Source organism: Eucalyptus grandis, chromosome 5, assembly GCF_016545825.1.
Source record: "Eucalyptus grandis isolate ANBG69807.140 chromosome 5, ASM1654582v1, whole genome shotgun sequence".
NCBI classification, from domain to species: Eukaryota; Viridiplantae; Streptophyta; class Magnoliopsida; order Myrtales; family Myrtaceae; genus Eucalyptus; species Eucalyptus grandis.
Window position 1 is genome coordinate 47,937,025 of NC_052616.1, and position 25,336 is coordinate 47,962,360.

Here is a 25,336-nt window from a genome sequence, read left to right on the forward strand (position 1 = left end):
AACGTAAATATTACAAAACTAGATTAAACAAATTTCCGGTGAAATTGCAACCTTTTGCTCATTCATTGATAGGACCACTAAACATGCATTTATGGTCGTCGCCTTCAACTAGTGGAAGTTTCATTGCACAAGAAAAGTGAACTTTAAGGAAAAGTAGATATTACAAAACTAGATTAAACGAACTTTCGGTGAAATTGCAACCTTTTGCTCTCAATCGTTTCCTCACATGTGCCCGAGCAATTGCTCTCTCTTTCTTCATTTTTTCCTTTTCACCTCCTTTGTTCTTCTTTTCTTTCTTTTCTTTTGCGCACCACTTTCTCAGATTTTTAAATTTTTATAAAAGCTCTCTCTTTTGCTGACCATAACCCTCTCTCTGTATCTGTCTTTCTTCACCGTGAAGAAAAGCTTAGTCCTTTTTCTTTTTTGAGCTCTCTTTGGCAATGATTGCATGCGGAAAAATCGCCCACCTCAGTGGGGTGAGGATCGTCTGCTTTTTTTAAGCCTATATTTCCTTTTCTTCTCTGGCCATGAATTTCGGTCCCTAAATACCGAGATTGCCCTCGTTCAAATGGAAACTGCTCTCTTGATCTCGTCCTCAAAGTACCCGTCGTCATTCAAGGTTCATTGGATATACAGTTTGGAAATTGAGGATTTTTTAGACCGAAAAATTGGGAGTTAACTAAAATATCATTGGACTTAAAGTTGAGGAGTTTTTTTAGATCTTGTAAAAAAAGTTCGAGAAAAAATTAAAATCAAACCTAAATTTTGTGGATCTTTAGGTTATCTTTAAAATAGAAAGGAGCATATAGAAAGAGGTAAGCGAAAGTCAAGGAGCTTCACCGGTTTTTAGAATCTTGTAATTAGACAGCTTGTGATAATTTTCTTTCTCCACCTCTATCGATGGATGGGTCCCACTAGTTCTTGCTTTTCGTCCATTTCTTATTTCGAATGGATGGCTGAGCCTCCCACTCCTCTCGCTAATCAATTGTGAAGTTACCGATTAATTATTTAATCAAATCTATTGATTTCACAAATTTTTTATCAACCCAAAGCCAAATTGACAAATCAAAATTTTCAAAATTTTTCCGGCCAATGTTTTTGCTTGGTTTCGTTTAGCCATTGTAATCTTCCTTAAACACTATAAATTGTTGTATGTGTTAATTCAAACATTTATATTGTTGAATGGAGCTGAAATGTTTGGCCTTAGCTCATTTTAGATTAAAAAAAAAAAACTTTATACAATACTTAAACATAAATGCATGTGGCACCTCTTAAGTAACGAGGGGTAGCTATGTTAATGAAAATGTTAAATAAGTTTTACTTACCACCCAAATGCATCTTATCCTTATTCAAAATAATCTATTACTCTTGGACAATGAAATGTAGCTATCTTTTATAAATGTATTATATAGATTTTACTTACCACTCAAAATATAGTTAGGCATATTAACATTGTTATTCAACTTGGTTGATGCAAGATGTGAAGTAATTTGCATGTTTAATATTGAGTCCATCCATTTACATACCATTTAATGCTTTTTTTTTTTTATGTAGTTACTCGATAAAACAAAGCTCTTCATGAAGAAATCGTAGTTTTTGTATATTGTCTTTTGATCTCTCTTGTATAGACTATATATAAAGATATTACAAGAGCCCTAAATTAGGGATAATTGAGGATGCTTAAGGCAAATAGAGAAGATATGGAAACAATATCAACAATATCTTAAATTAGATACAAGAGATAAGATTGCTAACTATGAACGTTGTCACCCTCTCACAAGTGAAGCATTGTCTTGGTGAAGATGTCTGTGATTTGATCACAGGTGTTGATGTAACGGATGTCAAGTAATTGGGGACCCACCAATTCACGAACATAATGATAATCTATTTCAATGTGTTTAGTGCGACTATGAAAAACTGGTTTCGAGTTAGAGCAATGGCAAAGATATTGTCGCACCACAATACGGAGTGCATGGGAGCGAGATTCTTAATTTTCGGAGAAGAGAGAGGAGCCATTGAATTTCAGTAGCTCTGATACCATGAAGAAATCGTAATTTTGTATATTGTCTTTTGATCTCTCTTGTATAGATTATATATAAAGATATTACAAGAGCTCTAAATTAGGGATGATTGAGGATGCTTAAGGCAAGCAAAGAAAATACAATAACAATATCAACAATATCTTAAATTAGATACAAGAGATAAAATTGCTAACTAGGAACGTTATCACTTCAAACATTGAATTTGCACCAAGAATTGAGTGAATGTAAAATCCAATGCATTAAATACTTCATTTAACAATAAAAAGAAGCTTATTCTAATATCCGCTTGTGACAATGCAAGCTAAAAGAATTATCAATGCTATTTATATACCAACAATTCAAACTAAAAGGTCACTACTTGAAATTGAGGAGTGTGAAAGAAACAAAAAAACAAATGAGTGCTCGTGCATTTCACGATCTCTTTTATATATATAGTATTAATTTGCGATACTTTACAAGTGCTAAATTATCGCTTTAAATTCAAGAGCTCAATTGCATTGTTCTCTAAAGCTAAGCAACTCTAGCTCATCTCTTATCTCCACTGCAAAGGATAGTGAAACATTGTTTCAAAGAATTTAAGAGCTCTACATATGAATCTTGACCATTGTCAGTTAAACCAACATCTCCGGATACCAGTCCAAACATGCGAGGAACTCTTGGACGTCAAGTTATTGACTTCATTTAGTCAATTTTTTTTTGTTTCATAATTTCTTAATTAACCCAAAACTTTTTTTTTTTGTCATAAACCCAAAGCCAAATTAAAAAATCAAAATTTACAATTTTTCTTGGCAAATGTTTTTTCTTGGTTTAGTTCAGCGATTGCTCTAATATTTTGCCATTTTTCTTGACTTGGTAAAAAAGTGGGCTTTAAAAAAAAAGAAAAAAAAAAGAAAAAGGAGAGATTGAAAGGGAAAACGGAGAGCACCCACTGCGACTGAAACGAAAAGAAGGGGAAAAGAAGAGGAAGACAGGGAAAGAAGAAAAAGAAGGCGAAGAGAAAGAGGGTTTTAAGGGCACGTTACGGGATCTCGTCAAATTTATTTTGATTCACAATACCTGATAAGGATTTAAGTCGTTTATTTGTTTAGTTGAAGTGGTTTTCAAAATTATAGCACAAATTCAAAAATTATATGAAATTTGAATCGTGAAATTCGATTTTGATGTTGCTAAGCAGTGGAAGTAAAGGGCATTGTGGTGCCGTGAAATTTGATTTTGGCCGATTTGATCTGATTTCAAGAGTATTGATCTAGTTTTGATTTCATAAAAATGGAATCATGATTTTTATTCGATTCTCAATTCCTCAAACCAAATTTTTTCATAAAAAATATTTTTAAACTCTGAAATAGTAATAATTCTAGATTTTTTTTAAAAAAATTAATTTTTTTTTTTTATCTTTTTTGCTAAGTGATCGATTTCATTCAATTATACCAGTCGGTTGGCTCTAATTCCCCACCCCAGAACTGTTTGGTCTTATCCTCAATCCAAGTGAAATCAAGAACCAATCATCCCTAAAGTTGTAGATAACTTTGAATAATTGCTTGAAAGTCATTTTTATATAAAAAATAATTTCCCCGGGAGAATTGCCCGTGAAAATAATTGTCAATTGTGACTTTTGCAAAGTCTCCAACTTTGCACGCTCTTTTCTCTAAGATAAAATAGTTTTCTTACCTTGGTTCCAACTTTGAACAAAAGTTGTTCAACTCTTAAATAGTGTTGAATTGAAATGATGGAGAAATTCAATTGTGAGGAGTAAAATTCTTGGAAATTAAAGAGCAATGGGAAAAGTGAACTCGGAGGAAACGGGCATGTTACGAAAGTAGATTAGACAAACTTTCGGTGAAATTGCTACTTTTTGCTTTTTATCCCTTCCTCACGCTGACAATTCTCTCTCTATTGATTTTTCCTTTTCACCACCTCTGTTCTTCTTTTCCTTTCTCCCTTTTCTCAGTTTTTCTTTATAAAAGTTCTCCTTTGCCAACCATAACTCTCTCTCGCTCTCTTTTGGCGATTATTGCATGTTGAAAAATCGCCCATCCCACTTGGGCAAGAATCCTCTGCTTTCTTGACTGACCCTCCCACCAAAAAAAAAAAGATTTTCTTGACTTCTTTGGCTGTAAATTCCAGTCTCTGAATGCTGAGATTGCTCCTTGTCAAGATGGAAATTGCTCACTCTTGACCTTGTCCTCAAGGTTTTTGTTGTTATTCGGAACACATAGGGTTTGGATATAAAATTTGGAAAAAAGATTTTAGACAAAAAAATTGAGGGTTGATATGGCATTGGGTTTGCAGTTGAGGGGTTTCTTTTCTGACACAAAAAAAAGTCGAGATCAAAATAAGATTAAACCTAAAATTTGAGGATTTTTAAGTAATTAGAATTGTATAAAAAGAAAAGAGAAAGTTGAGGAACTTCACCTGTTTTTATCATCCGCCCGCATATTTATAATTAGATAGCATATGATAATTTTATTTTTACCCCCACACCCAGTGGATGGGCCCCACGGGTCCTTCCTTTACTTGAGGCTACCGCTCTTCTCTACCAAGTTTTTGTCCATTTCTTATTATGAATGAGTGACTAGGCTCATTACTCTTCCTTCAACCCCTATAATTTGTAATGCGTGTTAATTTATATATTTATATTATTGAATGGAACTAATATGTGCAGTGTCAGTTGATTTAGATTAAATTATATTTTAAATAATACTTCAACATACATTTATGCGGTTTCTCTTAAATAATGAGGGGTAGCTAATAGGTTTTACTTACCACCCAAAATACACCTTGACATATTATTCTCATCCAACAATTTATTTTATATAGATCTATTCCTATTAAATAATGAGGGATAACTATATTTATAAATATGTTCAATAGGTTTTACTAATCACTCAAAATATATAATATATCTAACCATATTAATATTGTTATTCAATTTTTGCAAGATGTGAAGCAATTTGTATGTTTAAGAAATGCTTTATTTTGAAGCAATTTGTATGTTTAATGGAAATAAGCTTTATTTTGATATCCACTTGTGTTGTGACAATGCAAGCCAAAAGAATTATCAATGCCATTTATAAACCGACAATCCAAATTAAACTATTGACACTTGAAATTGTGGAGTGTTAAAAATTAAAAAAAGTGCCCGTGCATTTCCTGAGCACTTCTTTTTATAGTATTGATTTACATTATTTTATAAGTGCTGAATTATCACATTAATTCAAGAGCTTAACTGCATTATTCTCTAAAGCTAATCAGCTGTAGCTCGTAAGTTAGAGCACTTCGCCTAAAATGCATCTAACCTAAGAGGCATCGAACATGAACATAATATATATCACTCTAACAGCATAGTATTAGGTATATTTACCATGTTAACTGTTGTGATACTAACATATTTGGCCTATCAATATATACTTTGCGTATCATCAGTTTGATGTAATCAAGTTGACCTTTAGTAACCATAAACACAATTTTATTGAATTCGACACAATATTGTTTGATAACCAAAAGGCAATGCCATGCCTTTACATATTTAACTTTATCATATTGATAATTCATTATATGCATGCTAATTAGTTATGTAAATCTCGCTTTAAGTTTGTACTTGCAATGTGCATTTTTTCACACTCATTTTTACGACATCATATTGCACAAAAGTTTGCCAAAAATCTTGGCCCTTCAAGTAAATTTTCGTATGATGCTAGACTAAGGCTTTTGCAATGTCCTTGGCCTTGATTACACTTGCTAGAAAGGGGAAGATCTTCATATTTCTCTCAATCTTCCTAGAACAGAGTAGAAACCCAATTGTCTGGAGTGGAGCAGGAAGTATGCAAGGCAGGCCAACCCTAGTGCAAACAACAAAAAGCTTCAGATAATCGGTCAATATCGAAGTTGGAGGTATCATCTCTGAAGTGACCAACAAAAGTGAAATCTAGGCTAGGAAATGGCATAAAAATCTATAAATTTTACAAGCACAACCTCGCCTAGGATAGTTGTTTACTTAACCATCCCATTTCTTTCCAGGCAATACTGATTTGCTGTCACTCTACCATCAAATCCCTTTATTCAGAAAAAATTGCTGTATGAGAAGCGAGAACAAGGAAAGGACTCATTGACTAAATCTGATAGACCACATAGCTAAATATTTGATTTGAACAGACATGATGCTTGTGATATTTCCAATTGGAAAGACACCAAATATATTGAAGCACAAAACCCCATCTTTATCTCCATTGCAAAGGATATGCAAACATTGCTTTGAAGAATTTGAGAACTCTACAAATGAATCTTGAACATTGTCAGTTAAACCAGCACCTCTGGGTACTAGTCCAAGTGTTTGAGGAACTCTTGGAACTTAGTGCGATCTTCAAATGCCAAAGAGTTACCAGAAGCATTCTATAAAACAAATAAATGATTACTTTCTAGTTGGAAAATAGAAAGATGAAAAATAATGAGATTGAACCTAAGGAGCCAAACCAAGCAACAAGTTACAAATGACACCAAACATACGCTTTCAAAAAATCTTCTATAAACCCATACTAAAGCTGTTGGACTATGAAACAAGATTCTATGTTTGAAAAAGAAGAATCTAAGAACACCACACTAAGATAACTACTTAATTGCAAACGAAGCATTATGAAAGGTGCGAGCCATAAGACATCTGCTATTGGTAATAAAGATCATGAAGTCGTACCAACTTTTAAGTTGAAAGATGCCATACTCTATTCACTTGGGCATCCTCCTCTCAGTTGAGACACCATTGTTGCCATATGTGACGTCAAGCTTCTTAGCAGTTTTCCATTCTGCTTAATATTTATACCATGTTAGAATGATTATACCACAGTGTGCATAACTGCTACAGGCACTAGCATATCAAAAGCACCACCCACACATATCCATAGTTCCATCAAGATAGCTACTTTGGTAAGTAACATTCATTATGTACAAACAAATTCTCTTCTCAGCAATTCTTATGTACCCATAGGTGCTATATTGGATTCGAATCATATGTCGGATCCATCTATATTGATTGACCGCAATCCATGAAGTGGATGATTAGTAATAGACTGGTAGAAATCTCACAGAAACAGAATTGCAGCAGCCTCAGCCATGTACTCAGCCATTCTACTCATGACAAAGTAGCTATAGCTTGATAAAATCATAACCAGTTATTTACAAACTTTTCTGCCCACAAGCATAATTGAGGCACACACAAATCCTATCATTTAAGAGTCACCTAAATTATTACCTTCCTAATTTGACTGAACAGAACAAATTTACTAACAATTGAAAGAAGCTATTAATTTTGATGAAAATGAGCATCTCACAGACGAATGCTTCAATATGACACCATCCACTTAGACCACAGATTGTCACAATGAGCTGGACCCAGTAAACACTATGCCATAATCTGTTGTTGACAATTGAAATAGTTTCAATTATTGAGGACAACATCAATGGCCAAGTAAAAATTTTGTCCAACACGAGAATGCAATTGAGCACATCAATAAGATTCAACTCCTAAAGTATACAAATCTATTAAATGAGCATATTAATTCTATTTGATATGTGATTAAAGTAATTCACTGCTGATTTCACTAATTAGATATGAGTCAATCAATTTCCTTGATTCATTTTCTAACTCATGCATCAAACAATGTAACATCAAAAATATTCATGGCTTTGATGTAGGGCCGAGTCCCACAATAAAGAATAAATATTTAGGTGACACACAAAATTGCCTAAGCAACACACCTACGGTTTCTTAAGCATCACACCAAAGATGAATGCATAACACAACCTGCAAAGAAAAGACTTGCCAAGTTCAATAAATTATCAACTCTATTGAAAAGTAAAAATTACAACTATATTTGTAGACTCTCCAAAAGTTCTACTCCTAGTGGAAATAGGAAACCTCTAAACAAGAAACATTATTGGCAAATACATAAGATCCTACTAATGCTTAAAAAAAAAAAAAAAAAACAGAAAAAAAGGAACTTTGTAAAATCCTAATAATACTAAATCCTACTTGATAATTTTAGTGATTAAACTCCAAGAAGAATCATGATCCTTGTTTGAGTTTCAAAGTCAATCTTCCCTAAAAACTAGATAGTCAGGTTGCATGATTTTGTTGGCTGCATCATGCCTAGTGGATGGTTTGATTGTCTTATACTAAATTTTATGAATGGGAATCCAATTACAATACTATGTACATGATCTGTGTCCTTGCAGTCAAATGTTTACTTATTTGATAAAAGAAAAAATAATTTGTAGTCCTTGCAGTCAAATGGGTACTTATTTGACAAAAGAAAAATAATTTGTGAAAATATCTCACACCTGGAAATAATAACATTGGTCAACTTTGAAGTATCTTCATCATTAGTTATTACCTAACAATAAAAGTAACACCATACTTTACAATTAATTTACATCTGTTATGGAATACCAATCTCAAACATTATATCAGATTTTATGATTCCATTAGATGAAATTCATGATCCACAATCCATAGATTTAATTTTTGATTCATGACTCATATTTCCATGTGACAACTAAGGGTGACCCTAAGAGATTATCATGTCATATCAAAATTGTGGCTGCCTACTTAACAGTTGACACAATTAATAAACATATATTGTTCCGGGTTCAAAATTTGAACCGCAAAACACAAATTGACTGATGTAATCTATCTATCTAAACAATAATGCCAACTTGATTAACAACCTGACCTATCACGACCTGTTTACACTTAGTTCATTAAGTTCTCTAATGATAATCATACATGAATTTTGTTTCCATAGTGGTTACATATTACAATACAATCACACCATATAAATATAACATTTCATGTAAACCTAGGATTTTGTAAGCTTACAACTAGTTTCTTTTCAAACTAATTTGACATTGATGAAAATATGCATCTTGTACATATGCCATGTCGGTCATGTTAGGATAGGAATGACCCATTCAATTCAATCTAATTAGTTAAACGGGTCATTCATCTCTTGTAATTTGTTGTGTTGAACTTTTCAATAAAATGGTCATGTTCGAATAGAGTTATCCTCAGATTGACCTATCTAGCAATCCATTGTTAACTTGACATTGACAGACGTGACCAATAAATGGATTGCCATCTCTATTAATAGCTGAATGTTTGTTCAGCAAGTTTGTTATTTGCATTACATCATGCAGATTTTGAGCAATTCAGAATCTTTCCCAAGTGAGATAAGAGGAACATGTTCTGATGATAAAGGACTATTGCAGGAGGAATTTATAGTTGAGAAGTAATGAGGGTAGCGTTCAAGTATCAACATAGAAAACTTACTTCGACACCATGCAGTAAAACTGTACTGGCTTCAAGTCCTAAGACAACAACCTTGCCATCAGGACGCTAGCAGAATCATTTATACATTTACCTGGAGTAGATTAGAATGATTAAGAAGAGCCAGTATTGATGACACACACAGAAATGTGCAAAGAAAGTGAGTTCATTATAAACAAAAAAGAACACAGAGAGAGAGAGAGAGAGAGAGAGAGAGAGAGAGAGAGAGAGAGAGAGAGAGAGAGAGAGAGAGAGAGAGTGAGTGAATAACATGTTCCCAATAAAATTAACAGAGGAAGAGGAAAGATAGAGCACACACATTAACCGACAAAATGTTAATCAAAATTTGTGAAGTGAGGCAAAAGTCATAATTGTACAAAATAACGGAGAGGGATCTCGGTCACTTGATAGAGGATTTCTTTGGGCTAGTAGTTCATCTAAAGTGAGGGAATCTATATCTTGTTGGCGGGCTCCAATCCAATATCTGAATCAAAAAACAAATTTTGTTGTTCAACTATGGAAACTCAAGGTGGATTGGATGCACAAAAGCTTTCTCAGGTGAGGATTACAAGTGTACTAGTATTTACAACTTGGGATCTTAATAGAAACCATCGACGGGTTGGCCTCAAGTACCATAGAGCACTCACAACATTCTCCATATCCATAAGATGATATGACGAGTGAAGCATTCAGATTTTTCTGCAAAAAAAAAAAAAAAAAAATTCTCCTCTCTAAAGCTTTCCAGTGAGAATAGACAGTAACTACCAAGGCTGGGCATTTAATCCTAAGCTCTTACAAATTTGAATTACCAAAAGATTAAGTCATAGGATCTTAACATACTTGGAAGTAGCTCCCTTTACCCTCCTAGTCTCTTTGCTTTCCCCAATTCCTCCCTCTGTCCCTCTCAACCAGATTGTCATACAAGTACACAGCACAGCCTGAGATATATCCTATTCAAAAGTTAAAGTACCACCAGGAAGCTTGATTAATCAAAATGACGTGACAAAATGCCCTTCTGTAATGAGAAGAAGATAAATAAAACCTCAAGAAATACTAAATCTCTCCTTGTAGGGCACGCTCAGTCAATAAAAGAACACTCAATCAGTAAAAGAAGAGGAGCCAGCAATAAAATTAAATTATGAGAGTCACCATCAGAAATCTAAGAAGATCTTTTAGAAGCCTGATGACATTTAGATGGTATTCTGCAGGGGCTAAACCTGCGAACTCCAAATAGGCATCAAACATTTCTGCATCCAAAATATCTAATCTACCTAGCATAAATGGCATCCCCCCAATTCATGTCCTTTATTTTCATGGAAACTTTAATTGGTGTTCAAAGGGCAATGAGAAGGCAATATGGGAGTATGGTACACTTGTGGTTGGTATATGACCGTCGGCCAGGCTATGGAAAAAATCTCCCAAGGCAATGACTTGGTCAAGAAGTTGATAAGAATCCCTTGCGCCTATAAAAAAGGAAAATCCCTTTATTCAACTAATACCAGCTTGGAATAGTTTACTTGCAACTAAGTCATCTCTAGATTTCCACTCACATCACCGTCATTCACTCCTCGTTTCTATGTAAAAAAGAACAACTCCTTAGGCTATGGCACCACCTCATTTAGAAAACTTTATACCCTATATTATGGGAGTATGTACACTTGTGGTATAGAAGTAGGCTATGGAAAAAATCTCCCAAGGCAATGACTTGGTCAAGAAGTTGATAAGAATCCCTTGCGCCTATAAAAAAGGAAAATCCCTTCATTCAACTAATACCAGCTTGGAATAGTTTACTTGCAACTAAGTCATCTCTAGATTTCCACTCGCATCACCGTCATTCACTCCTCGTTTCTGTGTAAAAAGACCAACTCCTTAGTTCGATGTCACCACCTCATTTAGACTTTCAAGCACTTTATACCTCTATATTCATCCAATTCTCCATCGAACGCAATTCAAGTCAGCTTGGCAATTACAGCAGTTCCTCTTGGGAACAGGAAGCACATTGCATTTAGGAATAGCGAAAGAAGTAGAACAAAGGCAAATGACTCAAAGGGCAAGCACAGCAAGCCATCATTGAAGAAACGAACATACTGAACAACAAGCACAGCATAACTGCTACAAGCACTAGCATATCAAAAGCAGCACCCTGCATATTTATAGTTCCATAAAGACAGCTACTTTGGTAAGTAACATTGATTATGTACAAACAAATTCTCTTCTCAGCAATTCTTATGTACCCATAGGTGCTATACTGGATTTGAATTAGATTTCAGATCCATCTATATTGATTGACGACAAGCCATGAAGTGCATGATTAGTAATAAACTGGTAGAAATCTCACAAAAATGGAATTGTAGCAGCCTCAGCCATGTACTCAGCCATTCTACTCATGACCAAGTAGCTATAGCTTGATAAAAACATAACCAGTTATTTACAAACTTCTCCACCCACAAGCATAATTGAGGCACACACAAATCCTATCATTTAAGAGTCACCTAAATTATTACCTTCCTCATTTGACTGAACTGAACAAATTTACCAACAATTGAAAGAAGCTATTAATTTTGATGAAAATGAGCATCTCACAGATGAATGCTTCAGTATGACACCATCCACCTAGACCATAGATTCTAACCATGAGCTGGACCCCAGTAAACACTATGCCGTAATTTGTCGTTGACAATTGAAATAGTTTCAATCATTGATAACAACATTAGCAGCAAAGTAAAAATTTTGTCCTACACAAGAATGCAATTGAGCACATCAATAAGATTCAACTCCTAAAGTATATAAATATACTAAATGAGCATATTAATTTTGTATGATATGTGATTAAAGTAACTCATTGTTGATTTCACTGATTAGATATGAGTCAATCAATTTCCTTGATTCATAATTTAACTCATGCATCAAATAATGTAACATCAAAAACATATCATGGCTTTGATGTAGGACTGAGTCCCACAATAAAGAATATATTTTTAAGCATCACACGCAAAATTGCCTAATCAACATACCTAGGGTTTCTTAACCATCACACCAAAGATGAATTGAATCACACAATCTGCAAAGCAAACACTTGCCAAGTTCAATAAACTATCAACTCTATTGAAATAGGAAACCTCTAAACGAGAAACATTATTGGAGTATACGTAAGATCCTACTACTCAAGCTTAAAAAAAGAAAGAAAAGGAAACTTTATAAAATCCGAATAATACTCAAATCCTAGTTGATAATTTTAGTGATTAAACTTCAAGAAGAATCCTGATCCTTGTTTGAGTTTCAAAGTCAATCTTCACCAAAAACTTGGTAGTCATCTTGCATGATTTTGTTGGCTGCATCGGGCTTAGTGGATGTTTTGATTGTCTCATACTCAACTCTAAGAATGGGAATCCAATTAAAATACTATGTACAAGATCTTTGTGTCCTTGCTGTCAAATGGGTACTCATTTGGCAAAAGAAAAATAATTTGTAGCAATATTTCATGTTTGGAGATAATAAAATTAGTTGAATTTGAAGTATCTTTATGATTAGTTATTATCTAACAATTAATTTACATATGTCATGGAATACCAATCTCAAACATTATATCAGATTTTATGATTCCATTGGATGAAAATCACGATCCACAATCCAAAGATTTATTTTTTTTTTTAATTCATGACTCACATTTCCATGTGACCACTTAGGTGAGGCTACCTACTTAACAGTTAATTAATAAATAAATATTGTTCTGGGTTCAAAGTTCAAACTGCGAAACACAAATTGACTCATGCAATCTATCTAACTAAACAATAGAGCCAACTTGATCAACAACCTGACCTATCATGACCTGTTTATATTTAGTTCAGTAAGTTCTCTAATAAAAAATCATACATGAATTTGGTTTCCATAGTCATTACAAATTAAAATTTGATCACACTATATAAATATAAAATTTCATGTAAACCTAGGATTTTGTAAGCTTACAACTAGTTTCTTTTCAAATTTATTTGACATTGATGAAGATATGCATATGGTACATATGTCATGTTGGTCATGTCTAGATAGAATGACCCATTCAATTCAATCTAATTAGTTAAACGGGTTATTCATCTCTTGCCTATTTAACAAATGGGTCATGTTCAATTAGAATTTTTCATTAAAATCTTTTGTTAATCTTATCCTGCTCAAATTGACCTATCTACCAATCCATTGTTAACTTGACATTGAGAGACATGACTAATAAAAATGGAGTGCCATCTCTATTAGCAGCTGAATGTTCAGTCAGTTTGCTGTTTGCATTGCATCATGCAGATTTTGAGCAATCAGAATCTTTCCCAAGAGAGACTAGAGAACACGTTCTGATGATAAAGGAATGTTGTAGGAGGAATCTTTAGTTGAGAAGTAATGAGGGTAATGTTCAAGTAACAACATAGAAAACTTACTTTACATCATGCAGTAAAACTGTACCGTCTTCAAGTCCCAAGACAACAACCTTGCATCAGGACACCAGCATAATGATGTTATATATTTATCTAGAACAGATTAGAATGATTAAGAGAAGCCAGTATTGACGACACACATTGAAATGTGCAAAGAAAGTGAATTCATTATAAACGAGAGAGAGAGAGAGAGAGAGAGAGAGAGAGAGAGAGAGTATTTTCTTCCCAATAAAATAAACAGAAGAAGAGGAAAGAGGACAGACATTAACCAACAAAATGTTAATCAAAATTTATGAAGTGAGGCAAAATGTCATAACTGTACAAAATAACTGAGAGGGATATTAGTCACTCGATATGGGATTTATTTGGGCTAGTAGGTCATCTAAAGCAAGGGAGTCTATATCTTGTTGGCAGCCTCCAATCCAATATCATCAAAAAACAAATCTTGTTGTTCAATTATGGAACCTCAAGGTGAAGTGGATGCACGAAAGCTTACTTCAGGCGAGGATTACAAGTGTAATAGTATTTACAACTCGGGATCTTAAGAGAAACCATTCAAGGATTGGCTCAAGTACTATAGTGCACTCAAAACATTCTCCATATCCAGAAGACAATATGACAAGCGAAGCATTGAGATGTTTCTGGAGAAAAAAATCTCCTTTCTAAAATTTTCCAGTGAGAATAGACATCAAGAACTACTAAGGCTAGGCATCTAATCCTAAGTTTTTACAAATTTGAATTACCAAAAGATTAAGTCATATAAGAACCCAACATACTTGGATGCAGCTCCCCTGACCCTCCTAGTCTCTTTGCTTTCTCCAATTTCTCCCTCCATCCCACTCGACCAGATTGTCATATAAGTATGCAGCACAGCTCGAGATATATCCTATTCAAAAATTAAAATTTCCCCCAGCGAACTTAATTAATCAAAATGATGTGACGAAATGCCGTGCAATAATGACAAGAAGATAAATAAAACTTCAAGCAATACGAAATGTGAGAAACTTTCTGCCTATAGTCTATATTTGAATATCCAATAAATCTCTCCTTGTAGGGCACGCTCAGTCAGTAAAAGAATGCTCAATCAGTAAAAGAAAAGGCGTCAAGAGTAAGATCTTTTTAGATGCCTAATGACATTTAGATGGTATTCAGCAGTGGCTAAACCTGCGAACTCCAAGTGGGCATCAAGCATTTATGCGTCCGACATAGCCGGTCTATCTAGCATAAATGGCATTCCCTCTGATTCATGTTAATTATTTTCATGGACACTTGAACTGGTGTACAAAGAAGGGCAACAAGATGGCCATACAGGAGTATGGTACGCTTGTGGTCAGTGTAGATGACTGTCCACTAGGCTATGGAAAAAATCTCTCCCAAGGCAACAACCTGGTCGAGAAGTAGAGAAGAATCTATTGCACCTAGAGATAAAATCCCTTCATTCAACTAATAGCAGCTTGGAATTCTTTACTCGCAACTAAGTCATCTCTAGATTTCCATTCCCATCGCCATCATTCACTCTTCGTTTCTACGTAAAAAAGACCAACTCATTGGTTCGACGTCACACTCTCATTTAGACTTCCAAGCACCTGATACCTCTATATTCGTCCAATTCTCTATCGAACACGATTCGAGTTAGATTGACAATTACAGTGTTTCCTCTCGGGAAAAGGAAGCATAGCACATTTAGGAAAAGCGAAAGAAGTAGAACGAGATAAGGCCAATAACTCAAAGGGCAAACACAGCAAGCCATCGTTGAATCGAAGCAATACCCAGGAGAGATTGTCCACAGGCTCTGCCAATTGAAGCGATGAAGCACCCACCTTCGAGTCATCCGTGACCATCGCCAGCAAATCCTTCTCCGGATTCCACTCACCCCCTCTTCGCCCATTAGGTCGCGAAAGAACGCCGGGCGGAAGCCGAACCTGAGAAGCCAGGCGGTTTGTCGAACTGAAGCTGAAACGGAGGCACACGCTGCGACCCTGCCTCGTCTCCATAGCTAGAAAGCTCTGCTGGAGTAAGAACAAGGAAGGAGGAGAGAGGTGGGAATCGGGCCGTAAAGGGCCGCCGCGGGATCAACTGGGCCGGGCCGGACTTTATAGCCTTGCCAAACAACGCCCCGAAGGGCCCTTTCAGGCCCAATGAGACATCACATTGATGCGAATGTGGTGGATTAGTTATTGAAACGTAATTTCGAAAAAGCGGTGCGACCATCCTCATTTACTCTTGGATTAAAAAAAGAATATGCTAATGAATTATTCAAATCAGCATCTTATAGATAACAAACACTCATGCCTGCTTAAATATCGAGATGATGGGCCAAGCTCTGTAAAAATCGAACCAATTTTGAACATACCAATCAGTTGGCCTTCCAAAATCATCACCTCTAATAAAAAAGTTCAACTCCACTTGAATCAAGAATTGATACTTCCATTACCAGCTGCCTTGTCATACCAAAAAACCCTCTCAAACAAAATGACAGGACAGCAAAGAGGACTCGAAATCTCCAAGGGGAAACCCTCATCAAGTGCATACCAAAAGTAGCGATTGACCACAATTTCTCTCAAGTTTTCGAACAAAGTATGAACTTTCGCTTCAAATTGTGGTATTCCTCCAACCTAAGGCACTCAAGAACAGGACTGCCCTTCAACATGTCATGCATCACCTTATCCGTGATCTCCGAGCTGCATATGGACAGAACTTGAGATTATTTGCAGCTTCACCAACGAAGAGCATCCACAAAGGAGCAGTGGTACTGCGAAATGGATGGCCATCTCGCACAACCTCTTAGTCACATCGACTGAGAGGTCCTCGACATGGCGGTCGACAACAAAGCGAAGCCACGGACTAAGCTCGGGCGCGCAACGGTCGAGAAAATCGACGTCGGATGTGGAATTCCTCACCTTGGGTGACACCTAGAGGATCAATACGCTGTCCACAGACGGGGAGGCGTTCCGCCAGGGAAGGAGAAGAAGAGGTCCGGGGCAGCGGTCCAGATGGATCATGATGATGGGACAAGTTGCGAGGTTGAGGAACGAGAAGATGTGGTGGATCACCGAGTAGCAAGGTGGCTGATGCACGGCATCGTCGCCTAGGGTTTCGCACCGATGGAGAGGAGGTAGGCGACTGCTTCTTCTTCGCCATGTGGGGATCGACATCTGAACGGAGCCCATGATGATGGGGCTCAGAAGTCTTGAATCGCCCGGTATTGCAAACCTTAATTTTTTTTTAATCCAAGCTCGTCCTCCGACATCTAAAAAATCATCATTCATATAATAATTGAGTATGACCAAGATCGAGTAGGCATACATAAGCAAGCTTGAGCCCGTGAAAGGAAATGTTTGCTCGAGTCCGCTTGATATGTTATATTACACTCGAGTGCTGACTTACATAGTGGTAGACATAAATAACTAGTGAAACTTTGCAAACATCTGCAAACATTTGCAAACATAAAAAAAAAAAATAAAATAAAAATTAACCATAAATAACTTTTATGAGATAATTTTTTAGCTTAAATTACATTCATAATCAAAGTATGATATCTCATGAGCTCGAAAAGTAGGAGATGAATGTTTCAACGTCTTGACTTACATTGACATGAACGCAAGGAATGATAACCCAAGCAATTCATGAAGTTTGCTGGTCTAGGATGGACATGTTCTCTTATTTTCAAATTGGCTAAAAGAATGCAACCGGAGAAGACTTTCCTCTCCTCACCACCATCTGCAAGAATATTAGCATCCACAATGTGCATCTCCATTTAGATGGCAACTCCATGATACTAGTAATTAAGGTTGTTGAGCTTATGGCTCAAGTTTTTCCAACTTGGATTTGGATTGAAGCATGGAGATTAAACTAAGTCACAGACGTGTTAAGAGGCATTGTGGACGTGTGGCAAAGTTATTTGGAGAGGACCGGATGCTTGAGCCCTACCGTGCTACCAACCAAATGATAGCACTGGGTATTGTCTGAGCTCCTGGGCAATCCCTTCGGACGCCGAATAACTAGCATAGTCAGTATTTGATATTTTGTTTCCTAGGAGAAACGAAAACTGCTAATTGAATATGTTCCCCATTGCAATAGTTGGAAATTTGATTTTTATGAAGATGATGAATTTTCTTAATTTGTGTGGAGGAGATTGATTCATCCTCCATATAGAAAATACTAGGGGTGTTAATCATAAGTTTTTGAAAGTGAAATCAAATTCAACCAAACTAAAAAGTGGCATCAGCTTGGCTTCGAAAGATACCATGAAAGAGGTCCATAGCATAAAGGAAGATTCTACAGGGTAAAAATCCGAAGATTGTTCCATGTACATAAAATGTGAATAACATTGGAAACTATCAAAACCGTTTGATAACAAAATGCTGACCAATAACTTATTCAGTCATTAACATTTTGGTAAGTTACCAAAACTTTTAAGAAAATACCAATGTTAATATATTATCGTAATATTTTTTATTATATATTAGATTCAAGACCTTTGAATCTTCCCGAGACTGGTCAAAATTAGAAAATTCAAAGATCTGGGCCGATCACGGATTGTCGTGATAGAATATCGTGAATCCATTTGACTAAAAATATTTGATTAGTATCACTTTGTTGGTCAAATCAAAGAATCGACCCTTGACCGGAAAAAGAAATTATTGTTTCACTAGTCTTAATCTTTTTTAGACATTCGATTTAGGCATGACAACCCAAAATCCGCTGGGAAACTAAAACGTAATCTTTTCCCATCTCTTTTTACGTTCAAGGTGGGAGGTGCCACAAGATAGATGGTCCATGAGCCTCTCCATCATTCCCCTCGACGCCATTAGTTGCCATAGCCGCTTGCCCTTGTTATTGCCGAGCCGCCCTTTCCTGCTTTATCTGTTGCTCCATGCCTTCCCCACCATGAAAACCGAAGAGCCCAGATCTCGTCCGGAGACTCTCTCGCCGGTCGTTGCTTTCTCCAACTCTCCCTCCATGTATACATGTATGCAGCATAGCTTGAGATATATCCTATTCACAAGTAAGTTAAATTCCCAACAACAAACTTGATTAATCAAAATGATGCGACAAAATGCTCCTTTGTAATCAGAAGAAGATAAATTAACTTCAAGTAATACAAAATGTGCAAAACTTTCCAGACTAGACTCTACATTTTAACAATACAGAATGTGAGAAATCCTTGTAGGGAATGCTCAATCTGTACAAGAAGAGGAAGAAGAGGAGCCAGAAGTAATATTACACTCAATCAGTACAAGAAGAGGAAGAGCGGAGCCAAAAGTAATATTACATCATGAGAGTCACTAACAGAAATTAAAGGAAAACTATATAGATGCCCGATGCCATTAAGATCGTATTTTGTAGGGGTAAAACCTGCCAACTCCAAGTGGGCATCAAGCATTTCTGCATTGGACATAACTAGTCTATCTAGCATAAATGACATCCCCTCCAATTCAAGTTCTTTATCTTCATGAACACTTTGACTGGTGTACTGGAAAGGGCAAAAAGATGGCAATACAGGAGTAGGGTACACTTCCAGTTGGTCTAGATGATTGTCAGTTATGTTATTGGAGTTGGTCTAATTCTCGGTTAATGGAAATCTCCAAAGGCACCAATCTTGTCTACAAGTTGATAGAATCTAGCGCCTATAAATTAAAATCCCTTCATTCAACTAGTATCAGCTTGGGATTCTTTATTTGCAACTATGTCATCTCCAATTTTCCCTCCCATTACCATCATTCACTCTTCATTTTGTGTAAAACACCAACTCCTTAGTTTGATGTCATGTTCTCATTTAGAATTCCAAGCACTTAACCTCTATATTCACCAACTCTCCATCAAATGCAATTTGAACTGGATTGGCAATTGAAGTGATTTATTTGGGGAAAAGGACCATAGCACATTTAACGAAAAGCAAATGGGGAATAAGGCCAACATGCATGCAGAGTCAGAACTTGCAATTGGGCAAAGAAAATGGCACACCTTGTACCTCTGCCACAAGTGATAAAACCTAAGCGCATTCAAAAATTGAAAGGCAAAAGAATAAGATAATTTACTCTTCCTTCAAAATACTGTTTAAAAAACCCAGCAAGTGTATGCTTTGAGAACACTTTTGGTTCCCACCTATATGACAAATTGAGTGATGCTAAAGCTTTTGAGTTTGAAATAGTAGAACTTATATACTAATTCTAGTCAACAACTGCTTTTTCAGTCTTTTAAAAAACAGGACACAACTTTTCATTGACAATTTACTATGATCTTTAGAATGATGGTTATGCACTACTGACCAGGAAAAAGAATGACCCTAAACCAGCTGCCTTTTCTTTGGTTTTTCAGTAGTTATTCTAAAGGCACAATGTGTATTTGCACCAGTGGTCATCAGGCAGAGTAGCAAACGATGCAAACCAGATTCCTTGTGCTGAAGTTTGGAATGAATTTCCTTAAATCGAGGAAGAGGGAAGAATGAATTATCCATAGGTATGAACCAAACGAGTTAAATTTGAAATAAAAAACAATCTGCTCACCTGAAGGCACCAACTACCAATCAAAAGCTTAGTCGCGTTCTGCAGCTTCTGAAGCAGTCCCTCAACCAGGTTGCAATACCCTCTGTAAGACTCGAACCGATTTTGAACAAAACAATCAGATGGCCTTCCAAAATCCTCGCCTCTCGTGAAGAAAAGTTCGACTCCACTTCAATCAAGGATTGAGACTTCCGTTACCAGCTGCCTCATCATACCAGAAAATCCTCTCAGAGGACTTGAAATCTCCAAGTGGAAACCCTCATCAAGTGCATACCGAAAGCAGCCATTGCCCACAATTTCCCTCAAAGTTCTCGAACAAACCCTGATGGTTCGCTTTAAACCGTAGCATCCTTCCAAACTAAGGTACTCGAGAACAGGGCTGCCATTCGACATCTCATGCATCACCTCCGAGTCACAGATGGACAGGGACCTAACATTAATCCAAGCGATACTTCTACTCAAAGAGAAGCAACAGAGCCCTGAGTGCAGGTTCACCAAACGAAGATCATCCATAAAAGGAGCAGCGGTACTGCGAAATGGCCAGCCATCTCGCACAACCTCAGTCACATCGACTGAGAGGTCCTCGACACGGCGGTCGACAGCAAAGCGAAGCCACGGACTGAGCTCAGGCGCGCAACGGTCGAGAAAATCGACGTCGATGTGGAACTTCCTCACCTTGGGCGACGCCTAGAGGATCAAGACGCCGTCCACGGAGGGGGAGGCGTTCCACCAGGGGAAGGAGAAGACGAGGTCCGGGGGCGGCGGTCCAGAAGGATCGCCACCGCTTCGACAAAAACGCACGTGCGGATAATGCGTGCGAGGTCGAGGAACAAGAAGACGTGGTGGATCACCAAGTCGGGGGCAAGGTGGCTGGTGCAATCGGCATCGTCGCCTAGGGTTTCGCATCGACGAGAGGAGGAGGTCGGCGATCGCTTCTTCTTCGCCATGTGGGGATCGACAATCGAACGGAGGAACCGGAAGGAGAGCCTCCTCCGATTGGAGGGTTCATTTCACTCGGACTTAAGTTTCTGGCTTCCCGTATGGAGACACGTGTCGCTCGATGGAGAGGCAACCACTTTCCCGTGCCTTTTAATACATCTACCAGCCCATGATGATGGGCCTCGCACGTCTTGAATTGCCGAGCGCCGAAACTTAAATTTTTTAATCCAAGCTTGTCCGACATCTGAGAAAGTCATCATTCATATAATAATCGAGTATGAATAAGATTGAGTAGGCGTACATAAGTGAGCTTGAGCCCGTGAAAGAAAATGTTTGCTTGATTCCGCTTGATTTGTGATATTATACTGGTATACTCAACTTACTTAGTAATAGACACAAATAATTAGTGAAACTTTGCCAACATATATAAAAATAATAATAATAAAAAAAAAAAAGAAGATAAAATAAAAATTAACCATAAATAACTTTTATGAGATAATTCTTTAGCTTAAATTACATTCATGATCAAAGTATGATATCTCATGAGCTCGAAAAATAGTAGATGAATGTTTCAACGTCTTGAATTATATTGGCATGAACGCAAGGAATGATAACCCAAGCAATTCATGAAGTTCGCCAGTCTAGGATGGACATGTTTCTTATTTTCAAATTGGCTAACAAGAATGCAACTAGAGAAGACTTTCCTCGCCTCACCACCATGCCAAATGCAAGACTATTGGCATCCACAATGTGCGTCTCCATTTAGATGGCAACTCCATGATTCTAGTAATTAAGGTTGTTGAGCTTATGGCTCAAGTTCTACCAACTCAGATTTGGATCGAAGCCTGGAGATTAAACTAAGTCACATACGTGTTAGGAGGCATTGTGGGCGTGTGGCAAAGTTATGTGGAGAGGACCGGATGCTCGAGCCCTTCCGTGCTACCGACCAAATGATAGCACTAGGTATTGTCTGAGCTCCTAGGCAATCCCTTGGGAGGCCGAATAACTAGCATAGTCAGTATCCGATATTTTGTTTCCTATGAGAGACAAAAACTGCTAATTAAATATGTTCTCCATTGCAAAAGTTGGAAATTCAGTTTTTATGAAGATGATGACTTTTCTTAATTTGTGTGGAATAGGTTGATTCATCCTCCATATAAAAAAAAAAAAAAAAAATAGGGCTGTCAATCATAACTTTTTGAAAGTGGAACCAAATCCAACCAAACTGAAAAGCGGTATTAGCTTGGCTTCGGAAGATACCAGGAAAAGAGTTCATAACATAAAGGAAGATTCTATTGTGTAAACATCTAAAGATTGTTCTATGTACATAAAATGCAAATAACATTGGTAAATAACAAAACCATCTGATAACAAAATGCTGACCTATAACTTATTCAGTCATTAATATTTTGGTAAGTTACCAAAACTTTTAAGAAAATACCAATGCTTATTGTAATATTCTTTATTATATATTATTGTCGACCTTTGAATCTTCCCGATGGTTAAAATTAGAAAAATTTGAGACTCAAGATCTCGGATTGCGGCGAGATTCGTTTCTTGACTAAAAAAATTTGATTAGTATCACTTTGTTGGTCAAACCAAAGTATCGACCTTTGACCAGGAAAAAGAAATTATTGTTTCACTAGTCTTAATCTTTTTTAGACATTCGATTTAGGCGCGACAACCCAAAATCCGTTGGGAAAATAAAACGTAATCTTTTCCCATCTTCTTTTTACGTTCAAGGTGGGAGGCGCCACAAGATAGATGGTCAATGAGCCTCTCCATCATTCCCCTCCACGCCATTAGTCGCCATAGCTGCTTGCCCTCGCCGTTGCCGAGCCGCCCTTTCCTGCTCCACTATTGCTCCCTGCCTTCCTCACCGTGAAAACCGAAGAGCCCAGATCTCGTCCGGAGACTCTCTTGCTGATCGTTGTTCTGTTCGTAGATAAGTCATAAAGGTTCCAGTCGCCGGTTGCGAGTGCCCGTCGCAGCCTAGCTACGCCACTGATAAACTAGGCCTTCCTGCTGCGTTCAACGACGGTCATCGACAAGGAGCCTCTGAAAAACCGACGGTCCAAGGGTTCATTTTTAGGCTCGAGTATTCTGGTTGGTTTATCCAATTGTATCCTTATTTTTGTTCCCTACGTTTTGTAGATGTAATGGCCGGCACAATGGTGAGCTGATGGTTGGAGGCGGTGGTCCGGTGAAGAGCGAGAATGAGTGAGGGTGGTGTAGGAGTACTTTTGAGTGTAAGGTCTTGAATGTTTCTGGTTCAATGAAGCTTTAGATATTAATCCGTAGGCATGAAGATTCATTACAAGTCACTGAAGGCGGGAGCTCTGGGATGGGGAGCCAGGCATCAAAGATGAAGGGTGAAAAGATATATCCCAAAGCAATGAACGATATTGACGTGTCGGCGGGGGTGGTCGGGGCCCCACACGGGGACGAGGTGGGGATCCGAACTTCCCTTTTGCTAATTGCTAATTGCTAATTGTTGCAGTGGAAATTGGGCCCCGACTTTATCTACTTTTCATCTACCTTTTTTCTGTTTTCCTTTGTTCCTATTCTTTTTTAGTAATATGCAGGGGTGTGATTGAGTTGGTTTTGCAGGGGCGTATATACTCATCACTAACTTTAATAGAAAATTACAGGCTCCTATTTGAGTCAACTTGTTCAAGTTACTAACTTCTTTGGGAAATTATCACTATCATTTGAGTACACTTACTATTATCTTTAGAATTACTGATGTGTCAAAGTCACTGTGTAAATTGCTCCAATAATCTATCAACATATAGCTGATAACTTTACTGTATAAGCTACTCCAATAATCTATCAACACATAGACGATAATTGATATTATGTGAGTACATAGCGTGTTGATAAGAGATCGGGTTGAAAAGATTTATCAAACCAGCATTGAAGGTGAGAATAGCTCAATCATTTAATAGGCAAGAGGCCCAAAAAAATGTGAAAAAAGAAGAATAAATTAAAACCCTTTAATGTCTCCTGGAAATGTACACGAAGTTGCATTTCTGCGAACATTTCGTGATAACAAACAGTGCAAAAAGTTGTCATTCTTTTATCCGCTGCAGTGTTTCTACAACCAAACAGTCCCATATTCAGACACTTGGTTCTGAAGAAAAGAAAATTGCAGAGATGTCTTGCTTCGCTCCAATCAAGTAGACATCTCATGAGCTTAAAAATAACAGACAATTGCTTTCATCACATCTTAAATTACATCGCTCGAACACAAGAAATCGAGCCAAAACCTAGGATAGACATCTTAAAAACCTTCGAGTCCTCCGCGACCATCGCCAGCCAACCCTTCTTCGGATTCCACTCACGCCATCCTCACTTTCCAATCAGAAGAAATCGAGCCAAAAACTCACAAAACCGAATTGGAAAACAGTCGATTAGACCCACCCACTACTTCATAGAAAGAACGCCCCGACCGGGAGCTGAACCTGAGAAAACAAAGCGGTTAATCGAAGCTTAGAGCTGAAACGGAAGCACGCGCTGGCGACCCTCCTTCGTCAGTCTACATCAAGCAGCCCGAGGACCGCAGCCACTAGCTCCGCTGGAACAGAGCTATTACGCTTGGTCTAATAGTCGGAGGCGGGGGGGAAGGGTGGGTCTTCCTTTCTTTTTCCTTTTTCTCTGAAATTGAAAATTTGAAATTTTTATCGGATCCCAGGTGCACCTGCTAATTTTTTTTCCTTTTGTCCTCATTTACTTTTTTTAAGGACATGTTTCACAATGGAATATGAATCTTCTGAATCAATAGGTTAACCCTCGTTCGGCTCTATTCCTCTTTCCATTTCGTTTCATTTCTCCATTCTGTTCTATTTTTATTTCGTACCTTCCATTTTTCATACCAAATGGGTTGAGAAATCTTCAGAATGCATATGATGTCTACCGACTAGTTTTGAAAAGCATTGTACTTTGTTATAATCTTCGTTATTCCAATGGAAGAAGGTTCATAACACTTGGTACGGCAACGATTGATCGGACTAATAGTTGGTAATATTCAAAGAGCACATAATAGTTCGTTATTTGAAATTCATTACGAGAACGGTGGGAATCAAGGTGTTTCTTTTTACCTTGTCTCCTTTT

The 25,336-nt window shown here is 37.2% G+C and overlaps 2 protein-coding genes and 1 long non-coding RNA gene across 14 annotated transcripts in view; all 3 read right to left on the bottom strand.

The window, feature by feature from the left end:
* Positions 1-6,069: 6,069 nt before the first annotated feature.
* LOC108960063 lies at positions 6,070-10,920 on the bottom strand. 5 transcript variants are annotated; one of them, XR_005551218.1, is made up of 3 exons: positions 10,198-10,920; positions 9,361-9,451; positions 6,070-7,836 (listed from the first exon to the last, which is right to left on the bottom strand). It is a non-coding gene; the product is annotated as an uncharacterized LOC108960063 (long non-coding RNA). The 5 variants fall into 5 exon arrangements; XR_005551221.1 differs by lacking the exon at positions 10,198-10,920 and adding an exon at positions 9,762-10,184; XR_005551219.1 differs by lacking the exon at positions 10,198-10,920 and having other exon boundaries at positions 6,070-6,431; positions 6,730-7,836; positions 9,361-10,184.
* A 120-nt stretch (positions 10,921-11,040) lies between these two features.
* LOC108956919 lies at positions 11,041-16,333 on the bottom strand. The gene is made up of 3 exons (XM_039312654.1): positions 15,599-16,333; positions 14,555-14,664; positions 11,041-13,831 (listed from the first exon to the last, which is right to left on the bottom strand). The coding sequence occupies exons 1-3, from the start codon at positions 15,770-15,772 to the stop codon at positions 13,783-13,785; spliced, it is 333 nt and encodes a 110-aa protein (XP_039168588.1). The 5' UTR covers positions 15,773-16,333; the 3' UTR covers positions 11,041-13,782.
* Positions 16,334-18,472: 2,139 nt separating this feature from the next.
* Positions 18,473-25,336, bottom strand: part of LOC104445191 — a 30,686-nt gene continuing 23,822 nt past the window's right edge. The window contains exons 1-3 of one of the 8 annotated variants that reach the window (XR_005551192.1): positions 21,136-21,313; positions 20,288-20,369; positions 18,473-18,776 (exon numbers count right to left, since the gene is read on the bottom strand). Coding sequence is in view for 1 of the 8 variants with exons in the window: in XM_039312653.1 (XP_039168587.1) it covers positions 18,589-18,776 (188 nt within the window). In the remaining 7 variants the exon portion in view is untranslated. The other 7 variants (XR_005551197.1, XR_005551195.1, XR_005551193.1 and 4 more) reach the window with 7 other exon arrangements.